Source organism: Phalacrocorax carbo, chromosome Z (assembly GCF_963921805.1).
Source record: "Phalacrocorax carbo chromosome Z, bPhaCar2.1, whole genome shotgun sequence".
Taxonomy (NCBI): domain Eukaryota; kingdom Metazoa; phylum Chordata; class Aves; order Suliformes; family Phalacrocoracidae; genus Phalacrocorax; species Phalacrocorax carbo.
Window position 1 is genome coordinate 11776749 of NC_087548.1, and position 19195 is coordinate 11795943.

General features: G+C 44.3%; 1 protein-coding gene across 1 annotated transcript in view; it reads left to right on the forward strand.

Annotated features, from left to right (window-relative positions):
- DNAI1 (dynein axonemal intermediate chain 1) overlaps positions 1-19195 on the forward strand; it is a 150932-nt gene that overhangs the window by 78817 nt on the left and 52920 nt on the right. The window contains exons 14-16 of the mRNA XM_064438623.1: positions 12006-12095; positions 17189-17276; positions 19082-19161. Of these exons, the coding sequence (XP_064294693.1) occupies positions 12006-12095; positions 17189-17276; positions 19082-19161 (258 nt within the window). The remainder of the gene's footprint in view (positions 1-12005; positions 12096-17188; positions 17277-19081; positions 19162-19195) is intronic.

Sequence of the window (19195 nt, forward strand, 5' to 3'; positions counted from 1 at the left end):
CACTAGTTTGGGAAGAAAAACTTCACTTATAAAATTTAAGAGTCCCTGAAGGTCTTGGGATGTTGGAAAATGTTAGCCTGAGGTTTAAAAGGGCAGAGAAGTTGTAATGCATTTGTTTGGTTGCTTGGATCTTTGAATCCTGTTCTACTGCTTTAAAGCAGTCACAGAATTTCACTAAATATTTAATAGGAATCAGGAAACTATGTGGGATCCTAGTGGAAAAAATGTATTTCTTTGCTGGCCTGTAAAATCTGGCTGCTAATTGCTGGATCTTCAAAATTGGTCTAGAAAGTGTGTGGACCAGATGGGTCTTAACGGCACTGATGCAGCCTGTGAAACAGCAGAGTGCTTCTCTGAGGACGGTGAAATAGATCTATGAAAGCACTAAGGGCAGAGCTGGACAGGGACGGTGCAAACACGGTCACACAGATATATAGCAAGACGTGGGGAGCCAGGGCTGGCCACAGCTCCCACCCTTCTCCCACCCCTGTTGCCACGGTGAGCTGCCACAGTGGTATCTGGGACCTTCAGCACCCAGCAGGCCCCAGGGCCAGCTCTCCCATACCTGCCGCAAGCCTTCTCGGTCCTGTGATGATGGGAGGTCTGTCAGTCACACTGCAGATGCTATCTCTGATTTAGCAGCATCAGACAGCTTGGGGGTTTGGATGCAAGCCTGCATGCTGTGTGTGTCTGCTTTCTGTGCACACAGGGCAGGGAACTTCATATTTTGTCTGTAAATTGGAAATCCTGCTCAATGAGCACTGTCAGAATTGAAACCAAGAGCTGTGAATTGCAATTCACTAAATACCCCTGAGCTTTTCTGGCCTCTGGCACCCATTGCTCAGCTGCATACTGTGTCTGACATGGGAACACGGCCACTGACAGGACAAACAGGGAGGAGTCTAATGTCCAGTTCCTCACTCCTTGGCTGTTAACATACCAGTCTAATAAAGACAGTAGGAAGTGCTGTGAGGGGAATAAGCAAGCAGATTCCTGGTGAAACATTGTACAAAGCAGAGCATCCGAATCCCAGCAGGAAGAAAACAAACTGAAAGTAGGGCCAGCCTTATCCAGTGCTATTTATAAGTAAGCTTTGCTTCCTCCAGATAAATTTGAGTCTCTGAAGAATGAGTGATGCACAAGCCACAGGCTTGGCCTTTGCCCTGCATCCATAGCTCCCACAGCCGTGCTCTGTGCTCAGCTTGGTGCTGAGTACCTCCCAGTATTGCCGAATGCACTCTTTGGTAGGAGGGTTTTTGCTACCCTTTTTCTGAACCCCAAATTAGTGGGTGATGTGTGAACACACTGATACAGTGGGTGTGATTCTTTGCTCCTGTCTGCTGATCTTGAGACCTTGAGTTCGTTGGTGCTCAGGAGACAGTGCCTAGGGCTGTGAGTCCCTGGAAGATGCCAACAAGGTGGAGGGCACTTAATCTAGCTGTGGGAGAGAAGTGACTTTCAGAAGAGGAGTGTTTATGGGGCTAAATATGACATGGGAGTTTATTTTACAGTGTGTCTTCATTGCTCGTGAGCACATCTGTTTTCCCTCAGCTATCAGGAAGCTTTCAAGGACTTTGACGGAAAAGAACCCAGTAAGGCTTGTAGTAAAGCTTGCAGTAGCCATGTGCTGCTAGAACGAGAGAAGGCATTTTAAATTTTTCAGATGGGAAGTTGCTGCTATTGCCTGTAGCAGGAACATCTTCCACCAGCTAAGCCTGGTATTTGCTGGTACCTATGAATAAAGCCATCAGCCAGCCTCGTGCCTGTGAGGCAGGTGACTGACAGCCTGCAGTCAAGGGCTGCTCCAGGCATTGCTGTGCTGTGTCTTCTGTTCTAGGATGTTTAGAGATGCTTTTGGTTATCATAGCAGTAGGCTGAAGAGTTCCCCCTCTTGGATTCTTGCTTGGTGAAATATGGTCCTGCCAAGCTGGCTGCCTTGGATGCTGCCTAGCTTCTTTGTAGACAAACAGCTGCCTTCATTTCTGTACCTATCTACTGTTACCAAGACTGTCAGCCACCCTGACCCTCCTAACCGGCATGTCAGGAAAGGTATGTTACACAAAAAGACAGTAGATAAAGTCAGAGGCATCTGAGTAAATCCCTACTTCTTCTTCAGATACAATGGCAGGGAGTACCTTAGGTCAGAGTTGCTCCTTAAAGATGTAAGACAGATGAAGGAAGCCCAAACTGACTGGAAGGCATTGGGATCTTTGAACATTTTGACATTCATCAGCTGTCTAAACCATTTCCTCTCTAATTGAAATACTACAGCCAAGTATTTAAATATTACTGGCTCACCTTTAGGAAGAGTTAGTCCTTGCAGACCTTATCTCTTTAATGGCTTATATCATGGGGGCAAGTTTACTTCCTAAACACATTAAGCTGATCCATTCTGTCTTGTTGCATGATTTTACAGTAAAACATCAACAAATTTTTCTACAAAGGACAGAATAGCACTGGGAACCTTCCTTTGCTTAGCAGCTCCCATATCTGCAGCTTACTGTCATAGCTGAAACATTTGCGTTTAAAAGAAAAACCCAGATTTTAAGATAGGAACAATTTTAAATGAATTTATTTTTAAGTTTTTTAATATATATATGTAAATCAAAGTAATTTTTATTTATATCTCGCCATCAGTTTTTACTCACACTCAAAAGACTTGTCTGGTATACAAAGCAGTCTCATCTATTGCAGTGAGTGAAGGAGTCACAGTGTGGTTGAACGTGACATGAAGTAAAACTGTGAGAGGTGAGACTGAATTTAAAATCAGACTGAACCTTCCTTTCTGGAAATGGGAACTGTTCATGAATCACAGAAATGGGAATGAGCAAAGACCTTCAGCTTGTCTTCTTCTTACCATCATGGCATCACAGATGTTGTGATACCATTCATGTAGCGCTTTCTTCAAAATGAGATTGAGCAGTCTAGCTGTCTTTACCAGTACTGACAGACTGGAGTTGTTATCTGCTATGACTTACATGGTACACCCCTCCTGATGCATGTGAAAGGATTTGTGTAATTCCCCCACCCCCAAGCAGTATCACTTTGCTGATTCCTGCACCAACCTCTGATGCGTTTCTGCTCTACTGCCACTTAGCCAGAAATTCCCTAATTTCTACTTGTTTATATGCTTTCCTCTTCCTGTCTGTGTTCCTCTGCACTTGTCTTTATCACATGTCACCTTATTGCTTTCAGACTTTGTCTCCAGTTTGTGAAGATAACTTTGAGCCCTGATCCTAACAGAATCCTCTGCCTCTAAACTGTCTCATCTGCAAATATTCTGTGTATTTTGCAATCCACTATGCAATTTACTAATGAAAATATTGAATAGAGCTGGACCTAGGATAGTCCCTTGTGGGAACCATCTAGAGATGCACTCCGAAGTGGTCAGGAAATCACTGATTATAACTCTTGAAAATGCATTTTTCAGTCATTCATCCAGTTCATAGCAATTCCATATAGACTTATTTTCTTAGCTTGCTTCTGAAAACATCACAGGGAGTATGCCAAAAGCCTTACAAAATTAAAGGTAAATCACATTTACTTCTTCCCTCTAATCCTTTAGGCCCATTACCCTGCCAAGGAAGAAAATAAATTTTTTTTTGATAAGATCTTTTCTTGACAAACCCATATTCACTCTTCCTTATCTTCTTATCCTGTACATATGTATGGATGACTTAATACTTTGCTCCAGCTCTCAGAGTTCAGTATTAAGCTGACTGGCCCATGGTCCTTTAACCTATTCTTCAAAATATATGTTATATTGTAACATATATATATTTATATATGTTGGGAGAGAGGGGGGAGGGGGAGAGAGAGAGTTGTATACTGTCAGAGGAAAGGTTTTGTTTGGGGTATTCTGGGGGTGTTTTTCCCCTATTCCTATCCTCCAGGACCTCTCCTGTCTTCTAGTTTTCATGGATAATTGCTAATGATTCAGAGATTGCTTCAGCTGCTCCCTTAAGCACCCTAGGTTGAATTTCATCAGGCCTCACAGAGCTGGATATATCTGTCTTATCTCAGAATTCTGGCCTGTGATCCTTAAAGTTAACTTTGTTAAATGTCTAGTTAAAATTTATCTTTTTTATATGGCACTAAAAGAAGGAAAGCCTTAATACTTCTACTTTACTTGTGGTTTGTTGTGGGACATGTCTTCCTCTTTCTAAATAATAAATGGGGTCTAAGAGGCAGAGGCTCAGGTGAAGCTTTCTGGGATGTCTGATTTTGGCTCCATGCAGACACCAGCCTCCTGGCCTGAAACATCATGTTCCTCTCAAAAGAGAGTCTCCAACTTCTTCCCAGACAGGTGTCTCAGGCAGTGACAGAAAGGAGTTAGTGTCACCCAGCTTGTAAGGACGAGCCAAAGATGCTGACTGGACTGCTTTGACCTAAATCTTGGAGTAAGCCGTCTGCACTGAATTATCACAGCTCTTTAAAATCTTCATTATTGCCTTGAGTCAAAGTGAGTCATCTAGATATAGGTTACTGTTTGCCTTTATCCCAACTAACCGTGGTGAAGAGTGAAGCATTCTGTCTTCCTTCTTCCCACCTCCACACAGGACAACTTGTACTGCTGTCCAAGTTAGCACTGGAGACTCCAGACACTGCCCTACTCCTCACCCCTAAAACTTGTTCTGCCTGTCTCCCTCTGCATAGAGTGACACTCGAGTTGCTTTACATATGAGTGAATTAGCCTGTGTTTTCTAGGTGAGCAAGTGAGTAATTTTGGGGGGGTATCTTTTGGCTGATTGCAGGAGAGCAGCCTTGCTTTTTCCACGTTCTCTTCTAGGTACCTGGCTTGGCTTCATGTCTGGTAGCTGGCTGAGGATCCTCAGTGAAGCGGCAAAGCCCACTTATGGTGCCAGGCTGGGGTGCGTGATAAGCAGAAGAATAGCTGGCAATGTGCTTGATGGAGGGCATCTGGGGACTTCATTGTAGAAGCGCTACTTTGTCTCAGCAGCAAGGAGGGAAAAACTATTTACTCCAGCAAAACAGAAAGTCAGTGGACTCGGGATCAGCTGACTGTCTTAGGAGACTTTCACCATAGCAGATCCCTTGGGCAAACAGCAGAGGCAAGTGACACAGGGAGGAGAATAAACAAAAAACTGGCAATTTGTAATTGACAGGAGGAGAAAGTGAAAGATTTCTTCTCTGCTGGTAATGACTTGATGTTTCTGGATGCTGTTCTGCTGGGTCACTGGCAGGAACCAACATGAAATGCATTTGGAGGTGACAGAGGGAAGAAATGACAACTGCTTCTTAGCTCACATCAGAGACTGCTGTAGGGAAGTCCAGGAGACTATTCACTCCAGAGCACAGGAGACATCATCCTGGCTCCAGAAGATGTGACCTATGGAGCACTTTGCCGTAGATCAGCACTTCAGTATGAGCCCTCAGCATGATCCTGAGGCAGACTGAAAAACAGGATAGTGGCGAAATGGAGAAAGTATGTTCTGCAAAGACCAAAGGTGCCCGCTGTTGGACTAACACGTCCAGGTCTGGGCGGGTACTCCTGGTTGGAGTTTGGTCTGCCTGCCTCTGCAAGCATCCTCACTGTGTTCATCTGTCAGCTGATGACCTGGGCAATTGTGTGATGGATGCAGCCAGACTGCATCCATGAGAGCTCATGCCCTTGCTAAATCACAGCACATGTTCAGCTATTCTACCCTGACAGAGCCCCAGAGCTTTGCTGGCCCTTTGCTTTGGCTGAGGCATGTGCATAAAGACACTGGAGAGATGTGGTTTTGACAGTGGGTTTGTGCCTGTGCTTTGCTGCCAGGGCAGGCACAGCTGGAGCGAGCTGAGAGGTGATTCCCTCGCTGTGTTTGCATGCTTGCTCCAGGAACAGATGTTTGCAAGTGGGAAGCCTTGAATAAAAGTCTTCAGCCAGTGTAAGTGTCCAAATCTCCCTGCTTAGCCCTGTGTGCCCAAGGTATGAGGAAAACAGGGTGGCTGGGAGAGTCCAGAGGGGCTGGGAAACACTTGTGCTCCCCTGACGCACAGCTGGGCTCCTGCAAGATAATGTGGCTCCATTCAGCTACAGAGCCAGATGAGTGAACTCCCTGAGCTGCGGGGCTGGGCTTTCTTCCTGAAGCACAGAAACAAGAACGTGTCTAAAGCTGAGTATTATAGAAAAAAGCACAAAGACAGATTAATACAGAGAAAGTGAAATTGCAAAATGAGCTGTAATTATCCTGGATCATAAAAAGGAAGGAGAAAATATTTGAGAAGTATATTAGAAGTTAAAGGAATGAAGAATATAGCCTCATTACTAAAGCAAGCTTTCAGCTAATATTGAGTAGTATGGAGAAGGATGAAATATTTGATGCTGTATTGTTTAATCTTACAATAAGTGTCTAAGACTGGCTGCTTAGTATGATTAATGTAACAAGAGGATGAAAGCATAGGTCAGAATAGGGAAAGAGCATGTTAAAAAATATTTAGATGAGACAGGTTCTCGTTCATCAGCAAGACATACCCTGAAGTACTTAAAGAGCTAGCCAGAGCAATGTCAGACCATTTTAGCAAGCATTTTAGGGAGTTTTGGAGCTACATCCATCCTGTATTTTAAGCAGAGGCTGGTGTTTATGTGCAAGCCTATGTACAGCATCCGAGCAGACTGAGTACCTTGGACTCAGTGGCAGGGTAGGGGTGTGCTCTGAGGCATGGGTGAAGGGAAGCATGACCCTGCAGTGGACTCACACACATTCACATACCTGTGATGTGGGCAGACTGGAATAGTGATACATATAAAGTCATCAATCCCAAACCACTTTTCAGTGATGCTGTAGAGCCAATGTCTGGCAATAGAGGTTTATGTAGGTGCTTTCCTCAAAGCGACTGTCCTTGCATCCAGGAGGGACAGTGGCATGGACAAGGTACCAGAGCCCAGAGACAAGTGTTTGGGCAATTCACCCAGGCTAGAGGCATCCTGAGCTGCCACAGGGACTTGCAAATTATTGATGACAGCACAGCAGTGCATCAGACTGCACTCTGGCCTGTAGGACAAGCATGTCCATGAAAAAGAGGAAAGGTCTCCAAAGGCTGGAAGAAGTGAAAAACTACCTGGAGGAAAATTGTAGGATTGGACCCAGGGAATCACTGACCAGCCAGACCAATTTTGATGACTGGAAAAACATTGGAACAAATGGCAAAACCATTTGTAAATGTCTAGATAATAAGGTGATTCAGAGAAGCTGACATGTATTTGTCCAGAATAAATTGTCAAGCCAGTATAATTTATTTTCTTTTGTTTCAGAGAACAGGGACACATGAAGAAGGGGGAGGCAGTCAAGGTTATCACCTCTATCCATCTTGACTTGACTAAAGCTTTTGATCCAGGCTCATACAGTGGCATTCTTATAATCAAAGTGGAGAAATATGAATTAGGTAAAATCACCATAAAGAGACTGCTCGGGTGGCTCAGGCAGTGTGCCTAAAGAGCAGCTACACAGAGCTTGCTGTCATGCTCTGAAGATGCTTCAGGTGAGACCCTCCAGCTGTCAGTCCTGATCTTCTTTTGATCAGTACTTTCATTCACATCTCTGATTACAGAATAGGGAAGCCCCTTTGGGAGGACAAGGCATTTTGCAGGACATGATTATGTTCAAAATGATCTTGATAAATCGGAAGAAAGGCCCAAAATCAATGTGATAAAATCCAATAAAGACAAGAGCAAATACTCTGTATACAGTACTGATAGTCAGATTGGCACTGGAAGGATTTTGTCCCCAGGTCATATTGGCAGGGACTTCCCTCAGCAGCCCAAGGAGTTTGCTTGCTGGAGTCATCTGAGCGTCTTGGCCAGTTCATGTAAGGGTGACCTGGGGATTTGATAATGCCTTTGTCTTTCCTGTCCTCTACCTGTGGCAGACTTTATTAGGTTTTTTTAGGCATTGAGTGACCAAAATGCTCTTATTTCACTTAAGGCAGGTGTCAGCAGGGCTATGGTACTCCAATGCTGGTAAAGGACTCCTTGGAAGATAATCAATAGAAAGGAAAGGAATTGCTTGTTAATCAATATGCATGCATTGCATGCGGCACCCCACAGCTGAGCTTTGGCAAGCTGAGGGCTAGCCAGAGGGATTTGTGTTTGCAGTATCGAGTGTCACTTCACAAGAAAGGCAGGCAGATCCTGCCTGTGGCTGCCTGCGTAGCGCTCAAGTCAGTCTCATGACTAGAAAGATTTTGACCAGTTGTGTTTTGTCAGTGTGAGTGACTAACAGCCTCCGTGCCATGAAAACTGATCAAGCGTTATTTCTTTTGTACGAATGACATCAGAAACACAGGAATTTTCAAATCAGATTGGATAAATGGTTTAATCTCCTGCTGGACAGGAGCCATTGCCAGCTGCAGTAGATAAAGATGATACTATTCCCTTGCTAAGAATTAATGGATTATTGCTCTGCTAATCTGCTGCGCATAGCAGTGAACATGCAGGTTTCAATCTTTATTTTTCTATGAACAAATAGGGGTTTGAATAGTCCCAACTTCTTTATAAATAAACAGGCTTTAAGAAATAAAATTTGAAAAGTGTTAGACTTTTCTAACAGCAATGAGTTTCACACAATAATTTTGCACTGCAAAAATAGGTTAAAGATCACACTAAAAAAATAGCAGTGCATCCTTGATTTTTTTACAGGTCCCATCATGATAAGGCACAGAAAATAACTTGCTGCTCTTTGTTTACTTGTCTCCTTTTGGCTGCTTACACACACTTTCCTTTCTCACATGGTTCTTTGCTCTTACTGTATCATAATCAAACTTCTTGTGTAAATTGTCAAAATCCTGTGATGATTATCACATGCTTCAGGAAAGAATTAACTTCTTGCCACCACACACACAATTGCCTGGTTCTCTCGTCAAATGCCCCACCCTGCACAGCACAGCTACTGCTAATGACAGGAGGTTATGCCACGTTCACAAGCCTCTGGGAGTAGGGAAAAGGCCAGTTCTGAGCAGATGCCCGATTTGATTGCAGTATCATGAAGGCTAATTACTCTAATAAGCGTTTATGGGATTCAGAGATCAAGAGAAAAAAGATCATAACCACTATTAAGGTGTCAGAGGTGGTGAAATAAAATTGAAAGTATTAAGTGCCAGTTTCTGTTTTGTGAAATTCAAGTTAACGTCACTGAGAGCTGCTGACAGTCATCTGAGGGCAGATCTTGATGCCCTTGAGGAACTGTGTTCAAGCTCCTACAATGTATACCTAACTGACGTACTGTTGACTGCTTTGAATGTAGGAGCAGGAGTAACCCAGGCAAATCAGCCTGTTTGCTTTTTGGGGCTGTTAACTCTACCTGTCTGTGTACAGGATGACGAGGAGTAGTTGTGATATCTAACTGAGCACCCACAGTGGAAAACTTGACTAGATCTCCATCAGGGATAGGGTATTCAGAGTGGGCAAACCCCAGGAAAAAGCTCTTCACTTGGGGAATGCTGAAAGGAATTGTCTTGGGGAAAAAAAGCCATGAGCTCATGATAGGACTTATGTTGCTGGTCACCTCCAGACAAGGTTCCTACAACAAGTTGTGTTAGTATAGACATGAGGACTCAGGAGTTGTCTCTGCACAGGGTGGTTGAGGTTGACTCCAGATGCTGAGCCTTCATCCATGTGTTTTCCACTGGTGTGGTGGGCTGTCACTTGGCTCTAGCTCAGGTCCAAAATGCATACACTGTACTTGGCAAGAGCAGAGCTGGAAACTCAGCTGCAGCTGCCCCTGCACAGCTCGAGTGGAGCTCGCTAATGAGTGCCCGAACATACATTTTGATACGGGGCAATCTGGTAATCTCCCTTCAGAGAGCGTCTGGACTAGCTCTGATCCTGGCACGTGTATTGTGTAAGCAACCTGAGTGGTGGCTCTAGACTTTAGGACAGCTCAGACCCAAGCTGACTGCAGCACAGGTATCATCTCACCTGCATTTCTCTTCCACGTGCAGCTCAGGGCATTGCTGGGTTCCAGCTGCAGGTTTCAGACACTGGAGATCCCCTTTGCCTGCAGTGTAGTCCTGTCCCAGTAGAGGATATCTGAGCCACTTGTGCTAACTGCTCCCAGGTCTAAATGGCAAAACCTTTGCACACTGTTTTCATAGGAGATACTGTCTTGAGAAATCACTTCTGCTACCTCAGCAAAGTCAGTTTGCACATGTTGGGAAGTGTGACTGTTTTTCCCAAATATTTGGGGAAGTAGACTGAAGACAAAGAACATGAGTTAGAGGATACCTGTGTTGGATATACAAATAAAAACTTCTTACCGTCAGACAATTTATAGAATGGCATTTTAAAAAAACTCTGATTTGAAACATGACTCTTTTTTCTGTGCCCAGTAGGAGACATGTTGAGGATTTGTTTGTACCAGTTCCCCTGAACTCTACGTTTTTCATTTTGAATAAAAACTCATTACTACACCAGCCCCTTCATCTGAAGCAGCTGCTGGTGACCATGATTTCATGCACAATGGCCAGCCTTGGAAATCACTCTTCTCCATATGTGCCATTGAACCTGTCTTTTTATCATTAGCCATTTTATTTTGGGCCATATTGAATTTCTTTAATGACAGATAACAGAGTAATCTTCTACTTGGAGACTTATGATTTCTTCTGTGCAAGGATATTCAAAGGTATATGCCACTCGAGAATCTTCAGTTGCACCTTATGGACACGAAGCTGGAATTCTGATGTATTCTCAGATGGATTGCTTTTACGATTTATTTTTCCTTCCTCAGAATAGTGTGTTCTAGGTAGGAAACCTGTTCACTAGAGGATTAATTACTCTTTGCTGAGTCTCTTGCTGAATTTTCATGCTCCACAGAACTTCAGAGTATAAACAATCTTACAAAACAGAATTAACACTGTTTTTCCCAAGGAAGTATCATCAGAATACCCATTCTGTGTAATTAAAGTATTGAGAATGCTGCTTGTTGTCTGGAATAGGTACCAGATAAATAGCTGGTCATAGATAGAGTATTTGGTAAGCTCTAGCATAATCATGCCCATTTATCATGTTTATGGGATGATGTTTAGGGAAATCTATCTGCTGCATTACTTGTACAGGAACAGATACACCTTTGAAAACCTCAGCAGAACCTACTGAAGTGCTTGTCCCCATCCTGAACTGACAGATGCCCACAGGAGTGTGTGCTGACAGGCCCAGTGACAAGTCATCCTTTTCCCTTCAGTCTGATTGAATTCCCAGATCTGAAAATCGAGCGTTCTTAATGCTTTTGGTCTAACTGAAATGTCTCTTCTAAACCGTAAGCCATTTATCTGAGTTCTAATCTCTCCTGCTGAGCTGTCACAGTCAAAAGGCAAATCTCCTTACCAGGCAGACAGATGCTCTGAAGGTGTAGGGAGGATTTCAATTTTAATGGAGACGTTTTCATCTCCCTGAAACAGAAGTGCCCCAAGGACCTATGTCACACGTTGCCTGCAAGGGCTCGTCTGCACCCCACATAGGAACAGAAAGCTAATTTGAGGTTGTCTGGCTGAAGGGTAGCTGTATGGCACTGCACTTGGAGTAATTAGCCAAATGGGAAGAGTTAGTTTGTACAAGGTCAGTGATGTGCTCAGGTGTCTTGGGTCCTTTCTGTGGCACTGCTGGTGTTGTGTGGAGATGTTTTAGGGATCTCTGGGATGGTGGTGTGCCACAGTGCGGAGTGCTGTATAGCTCAGACACCTCACAAGGCCCATCCTTGATGGCAATGCTCCTGTCACTGCTGGGGGAGATGGCCATGGGTAGGTGCAGGGTCGCCAGTTGTGGGGACTCTGTGTGTGCTCTCTCTGGAGCAACTCTGCAGGAAAGTAAGTGATGGGAGTGGTGGTCACACTTCTGAAACTGCCTGTGGAGGTAAGGGTCTTCACACATGCTATGCACCAGCAGGCCTCTGCGGTGGAAACCGGCTGCTCTTTAGGAAGGATTGCAGAAAACCCTGCTGAGGGCATGGGACTCTGTCCTGCTAATGCTGAGTGCCCTGTGCTGACTGGGACTGTCTTCTTGCTTTAAGGTGAAGTGGCAGAAGGATGACATGGACAACAATTTGAACTTCTTCTCCATCTCCTCGGATGGGCGGATTGTTTCATGGACTTTAGTTAAGGTAAGCAGTAGGTGGCAATTTCTTTTCCCAGGCTAATTATAGCCAAGTGCCTCCAAAATTCAATGATTTTTAAAATTTTTATTGATAATAAGCCAGCTTTGAAAAGAAGTGGCAGCAAAAGATTGCACATGCAGTCACAGCTGGGTCTGGGCTCCATGTTAAACTCTGAAATGAGCAGAACCAGCCTAGTCCTTTCTCAGGACCTAAGCTTCATTCTGCCTGCACCTGTAGCACCCCATGAGCCTGAGTATACGAGATCATTTTCCTGCTGTGCAGCTGCAGGAATTCAAGACTGGACCTTGCTCTGAGACATTCCTTGTCCCAGGAGGGTCATCCAGGGACAGAGAAGAATAATCTGCTTTTTTCCCAGCTTCAAGACTCTCACCCCAAAATGGTCCTTTACAGATTGCAGTTCAGAATGGGAGAGGGGAGGTGCAAATTTCTCCGCTTGTGGCCAAAGTAGCACAGAGAGAGCTTGTATTTGCAGTGGAATGGCAATGTGCAATCAGACAGGAAGAGGGCTTCACCATGCCATGACATTGCCAGCTCACACCCAAGACAACCTCTGTTAACTCGTTTGTATGCCCTGCCTTTGATCACTTTTTCTTTTGGCGTACATGCATTGATAGAAACTTAGCGTTAATGTCCCAGAATCACAGAATGGGAGGGGTTGGAAGGGACCTCTGGAGATCATCTCGTCCAACCCCCCTGCTTGAGCAGGCACACCCAGAGCAGGGGGCACAGGAACGCGTCCAGGAGGGTTTAGAATGTCTCCAGGGAAGGGACCCCACAGCCTTCCTGGGCAGCCTGTGCCGCTGCTCTGGCACCCACACAGGGAAAAAGATTTTTCTCATGTTTAGCTGGAACTTGCTGTGTTCCAACTTGTGCCCATTGACCCCTTGGACTGTCGCTGGGCACCACTGAAAAGAGTCTGGCCCCATCCTCTTGACACCCACCCTTCAGATACTTATAAGCATTGATAAGATCCCCCCTCAGTCTTCTCCAGGCTGAACAAACGCAGGTGTCTCAGCCTTTCCTCATAAGGGAGATGCTCCAGTCCCCTCATCATCTTCATAGCTCTCCGCTGGACTTGCTCAAGCAGTTGTCCCTAAATGATCTTTAGATTTATGTCTCTGAATCTCAACCTGTGTTTTTCCTCTTGGCTGTTTGATTTTACATCTTGAAGATTTAAAAATCTTTTACTTAAAAATAATTGAATTGCCCTAAAAATGAGTTTGAAGCAGCTGTCCCATTATTCCCCAGCAAGCAAAGAAATTTCATTACATCCTTGGATGCTCATTTTTTCATCCTGTTATACCAAAGTACTCAAGGCTTGTCTGTTCTGAAAATTTTAGGTGTTGCTGCCCTGGGCAGGGATTAATGTCTAACATTATATGTAAAACTTAGGCTCATGTTCATTTCAGGAGTGGGAGCCTCTTCTAATGAACATGGTAAGTGCATGCAGAAGGCATTAAGTTCTTTTTCATAAACTCCTCCACGTTCATACATGCAGCTTTAGATACAAAAATCCCTCCTGCAAGTGTGTCCCAAGTCCTTCTTCCAAAACAGCTCTCAGGGACAGGCTAACATTATCCCAGCACTCAGGTCCTGTTTCATCCCCTGTGCAGAAATGCCCAAAAAGTTTATGTTGAAGTGAGTAATACACGCCCACAGCTAAACACATCCAGTTGAGGTGATTTGGCAGGTTACACCTATCAGCTGAGCCCCAGTAACTGAGTGTGCTTAGTCTGCTCCACTTAGGAGGCAAGAAACACTGGGTTAAGCCTCTTACTTCAGAGAAAGGCCACAACTGGGATGACCTAAGAGTCTGCAGATGGACTGTCATGGCAACTCACCTGGTAGAGGTGTCTTTTGCAACATTTCTGTGATTCATCTGTGCTTAGCTGTGTTCCCACGTTGTAAACTGGTTTTTTTTTTTCTGTCCCTTGAGCATGTAGATACTACTTTAGCATCCTTGGTGTGAATTCTAAGACCCACATCCACTTAGCACAATGCAATTTCTACTTATTCCTTGTACTTCTGTTAGAAACTTGGCCACACCCATGTGAAAAGCACTGCTTCAAGATTTTTTTGAGGTGAAGTTACCTCTGAAACTACCAGAGCTGGTATGTACTTAGCAGGCAGGCGTGGAAAAAAAGCAAAATTTCAGGTGCTGTCTGGTTTCTTTTTTTGGATGGAGATTCAACAGGGAAAGCAAGAAACAGAATGAAAAGGGCATTTTGTTACAATCTGTGGTTTTGTACCCAGCAAGGAGAGATGGACAATCTGCTTGAATTTCAATTTTACAAAAGAGCTATCTCTGGGTTTTATTTAGAATAAAATTGAAGAGACTCCAGAGGTCTCTATTTCGCAAATCCATAGTGCAAATAGGGAATAAATGAAAGAGAGCTTTGTTAATCTTTTTGACAGGACTATCCCGAAGTAAAGCTTCTTCAAACACTGATAGCTGTTTGACACTTCCAAAACTGAGAGTAGAAACTGAATAAATTTGTTCTTACTTCCAGCTGGATATTTGGCGAGCTGCACTCAAAATTTGGATAGAAGAGTTGTCAATGTTAACTAGGGACTGTTGATCTGCCTTGACCATAGTGGCTGTCTCTGTTAGAAATGGGCACTACCACTTTGAAAAAATTTCATGAGACAGCACATGAACTGTGTGCTTAGGTTATTGTCTTGGCTTGGTTTTGGGTCATCATGAATGTGTGAAATGGTGAGGGAGCATGCAGGGCTTCTGCAGCTGGATGACTCTACTCTTCCACCTTGGGTGCACATGTTGCTCATCAGAAAGGAGAGCTGTCAGATCTAAATCAAGGAATCAGTTGGGATGCAGCCTGGCACTGCCTCTCAGGCTGATCCTCAGCAATCTCAGGTTTGATTAGCAGCCATAGTTCACCCTTCCTACGTCACCTAGAGCTAAATTACTGAACACCTCCGGGCCTCCTTCATCACTTGAGGCTAATAAAAACTAAAGGGAAGCAGGCAGCTGCAAGGCCTAATTCACTAATACTTACAAAGTGTGTTACAATTGTTAGGTAGAAGCAACATATTATTGTTCGTTATTCCTGGAAGGCTAAACTGTCAACAGTCTTTTTACCCAGAGGAATATATGAATGGCTCTGGTGACAAAGAGGCCCAGGAACAGATGTATTTTCCAGACTGCAAAGCTGGGTACAAAATAAAAGCATCACAACAGGGAAGTCTGCACAAGTAAGATTCTTTGTGAAGGCAAGAGGCTACAGAAGCTGTCCTCAGAGGCCTTGGCCAGGTGGAGGTGCTGGGAGGCATCTTCAGAGAAAGGCTGCAGAAAGGTGTGTGCTTAGAGAGAAGGTCTCAGGTGGTTTGCCTTTCTACTAGAACAGAGAGTAAGTGTGCTAGCACATCTCTGGGCCTGCCCAGAACATACTGTTAGACACACTGGGTATATCAACATGATCACTTGCAGGTAGCTCCAAAGCTGCTCTTCAGACCAGACTCAGGTGGCCACCAGCCATGCCTTGGCCATGGTGGATGCTCTCTGGAAAGCAAGCAGACCTTGGAGGCTGAGAGAGGCAAGTGCCTGCTCAGCATGTCCTGACTCCGCTCCTGGGAGCCCATCAGCATTCCTGTTTGGAGGGGTAGTGAGTGGCATGTGCTCTGTTCCTGGGTGCTCTGGACACTGCTCTGTCCAATTCTTGCACATATTCACCAGCATATATGGCAGCTTTCATAGCATTGCTCCTGGCTTTACCCACTGAATCCAACTTGATGTAACCCACATGCTACAAGAAGAGTCACTAACAGAAGGTAGGATTCTGCAGGCTGCAGGAGTCCTATCCTGCTTCTTTATGCTCTCTCAGAGAACAGTTACTGCCATCAATAGGCCAGGGCATGTGGGCATGCAGCACTGCAAATTAGTGAGAAGAAAGTATGTTATTTTTTTGATTTTGGCCTTTCTTGATCCTTCTGTGACTTCCTACCCCCAAAATATGATAAAAATGTTTTATAGAACACTGTCCTGAACTGCAGTACTGAACAGATGCTCACAAGGTCTTGTGCCATCTTCCCTAACATGCAGTTCCCTAGGACTGACTTTGCCAGGCAGAATCTTTTTCCACCTGAGTCCTGCTCTGGGCTTAGAGAAGCTCCAACTAAAGCTTGATTCACTGAGCTAACAAGTTATGTTTTATTCTCACAGTGCTCCAATGGGAAATCTGCAGATTCATGAAAACAACCAGTCCTCAGCCCACACTGCTCACTAATTTAATCTTTAGCTCTTTGTTCTTTTTATGAGCCCCAGGGTATTCTTATATTCACAACCAACTCCATTCTGCAGTGGCATTTTAATTCCCAAAGCTAGTCTAAGAAGGGATCTTTGCCCTCTCATTGTTTCCTCAAACTCACCCACACTGCATCTATTTTTGTCTCTCTTCTGTCTCCCACCTCGACTGTAAACTCTTTGGGACACAGACTTTTTGCCCTGTGTTCATAAAGCACCTAGCACAGCAGTGTCGTGGCCTGCAACAAGAGCTCTTTAGAGCTCTGCTGATAAAAGCAATCTTGGGCACTTTTCCCTTGGAGGAGCTGCTTGCTAGATGTTGTGGTCATTTGAATCTCAGAGCCCGTGAGGTTGTGAGTATTTGGAAATGGAGCTGCTCTGGGGACAATAGGAAGATGGTAAGAAGCAAAGACTGGCAAGGTGGTAAGTTACTATACATCAGTGTGGGTTTTAGTTAGCTCCATGATAAAGTGCAATACCCATCTTAAACCACACAGGGTGATTTCACTGCACACAATGATTCAAGCTGACAGTGCCAACCTTCACTCAAAAACACTGATCCCAAACCCCAAAGCTTTCCAGGTCAGTGGCATGTGTCTGGGTGATGTAGCAGTGGCCCTCGGTTCCAGTCCACCAAAGCATCAGTTTCCTGGCGGTTTTATGTAAAACAGCATGTTAGCAAGTTGCCAACTGTGAGCAGGAAACATTAAGCAACTTTTAAAAATTCCTCCATAAAATTTGCCATTTCAAAGTACTGAATGTTTCTGTATTGTTGCTGTAAAGCCTGTTATTCATGTGGAATCTCCTCTGCCTGCAGAATGAGCTGGTTCATACAGATGTCATCAAGCTGTCAGTAGAGGGAACAACGATGCATGGGCCAGAGGGGCTGCAGCTGCAAACACTTGGTAGGAGCCCAAGTCCTTGCCACGCTGATTAATTACTGACACAAAGCCTCCAATCAGTCATTCTGGGGAATTAAATTGGGAGTGGGGTGTTGAGATGGAAAGGAGCTAAAGAATGGTTACGCCTCCTTGCTTTCATCATGTAGTAGGGCAAAGTCTGTGTGGAGCAGTTGGCAGTAAGGGAGTCAAGTTTCGCTAGTTACATTTTGCCATTACTTGCAGAAAAAGATGCACATTAATTCAAAAAAAGTCCATTATACTGGGATATCTGAATGTGTACAAGGCACAGGCATTACCTGTATTTGTCAAAACTAAGTCAGTTTTGTTCTTCCTAACAGACATTCTTCTTGACTGGCCAGATCAAGATGAAAAGTGACCTTTGCCCTTTCCTGAGTGCACAGCTCATCCAGCCAGTGGTGGGATGTGCCTCATCAGGTTTTGGCTCTCTAAAAGCACAGCCTCTACTCTAAGCTACTATGTTAGGCTTCCTCCATACAAGGTAGAGACAGTGCAGTCCTAGGCTAAATCCCTTGTCCTGACCATCCTGTGTTTGAGATAGGATCAGATGAGTCAGCTCTGGAGGTCCTGGACTACACAGGGAGCCTTGAGGAATCCCCTAATCATCCTACTGCACCTTATTTTGGCTGTGAAGCTGTGTCCTGGGTTTGGAGAAGGTTTGCTGTGTTTCCAGGCTAGTAACTGCTGAACAATTTGTTTGTGAGAAGGTTTGCACTGCAACATAGGTTGCAAGAGACCAGCTAAAGCAGTACACTGCAGAACTCCTAGGGTCTTTGGGATTACTTGTTAGTGTTACTGGGAAATGGATTTTCAAAGACTTGTCTTGAATATATAATAATCTATTTAAATGTTAGAAATGCAGACAGCATTACAGGATTGAAACAACCTTAACAATTCCTTTGAGGACTACATTTTGTTAACATCTAAGACATAACATTTAACACAGCTGCCGTTGCAGAAAGTTCTTTATATGTGCTTCTGAGCCTTGCCTGCTTGTTCCTGTTTCTGTGTGATGATTGCTGTGGGTGTCCCTGCTGGTTTACCACCCAGGTTGCTGTGGCACTCAGCAGACATTCATGTTCTGCTCAAGGACCCTGATGAAATTTTCTTTAACCACTATGTGAATTGGCTTTCTTGGATAATGTTACATCTTCCTCAGGAGCAGAAGCCAGAAAATCTCAAGCAATCACATCCTGTTGTGGTTGACACCTGTTTTAAACACAGTTCACAATGTTGTTCGATTGAGCTTTAAAGTTAAGAGGATATTTCTTCCCAAATCACATCCTTCGCTATTGGCTTTACTGAAGTGAGCCTGATAAATGACTTCTGAGCTAAGGATGAAAAGGGCACAGGGAGGTATGATGGGGTGTTTCCTCTCTGGACTCTTTTATGCATGGGAAACCATTTGTATTTTTGTGAATACTAAACAAACAGAAAAGATCTGTTCTTCCCCAGCAGGAGGCAGGCCTGGTCCTCACGACTCTTACAATTGCACCACGTGTTTTAAATTCTTACCAAAATGAATCCTGGGCCAATCTATTCTTCCTGTTCCCTTCCAGTTCTTCCAGTTCCCTTTTCCCTTTCTCTGCATTGGCTTGTCAAATTGCAGGTCTTGGGGACAGGCATAGCTTGGAAAGTGTTTGCAGAAGGGGTGGCTCTAATGTCTTTTGGGAGCTTCTGGCTAATAAATCACTTCTGAAAATGCTGTCAGTGTGTGTACCATAGACAAGGAGTGTGTGCTGGCCAGATGAACCAATCCTCTGTCTGACAGACCTTTCTTATGTTAACAGGCTGCGGGACGTCGTTTGATTTTCACAAAAAGATAGACTATTTGTTTCTCGTTGGTACTGAAGAGGGAAAGATCTATAAGGTAAGAATGGTCTTTTTGTCTCTTGTTTTACATC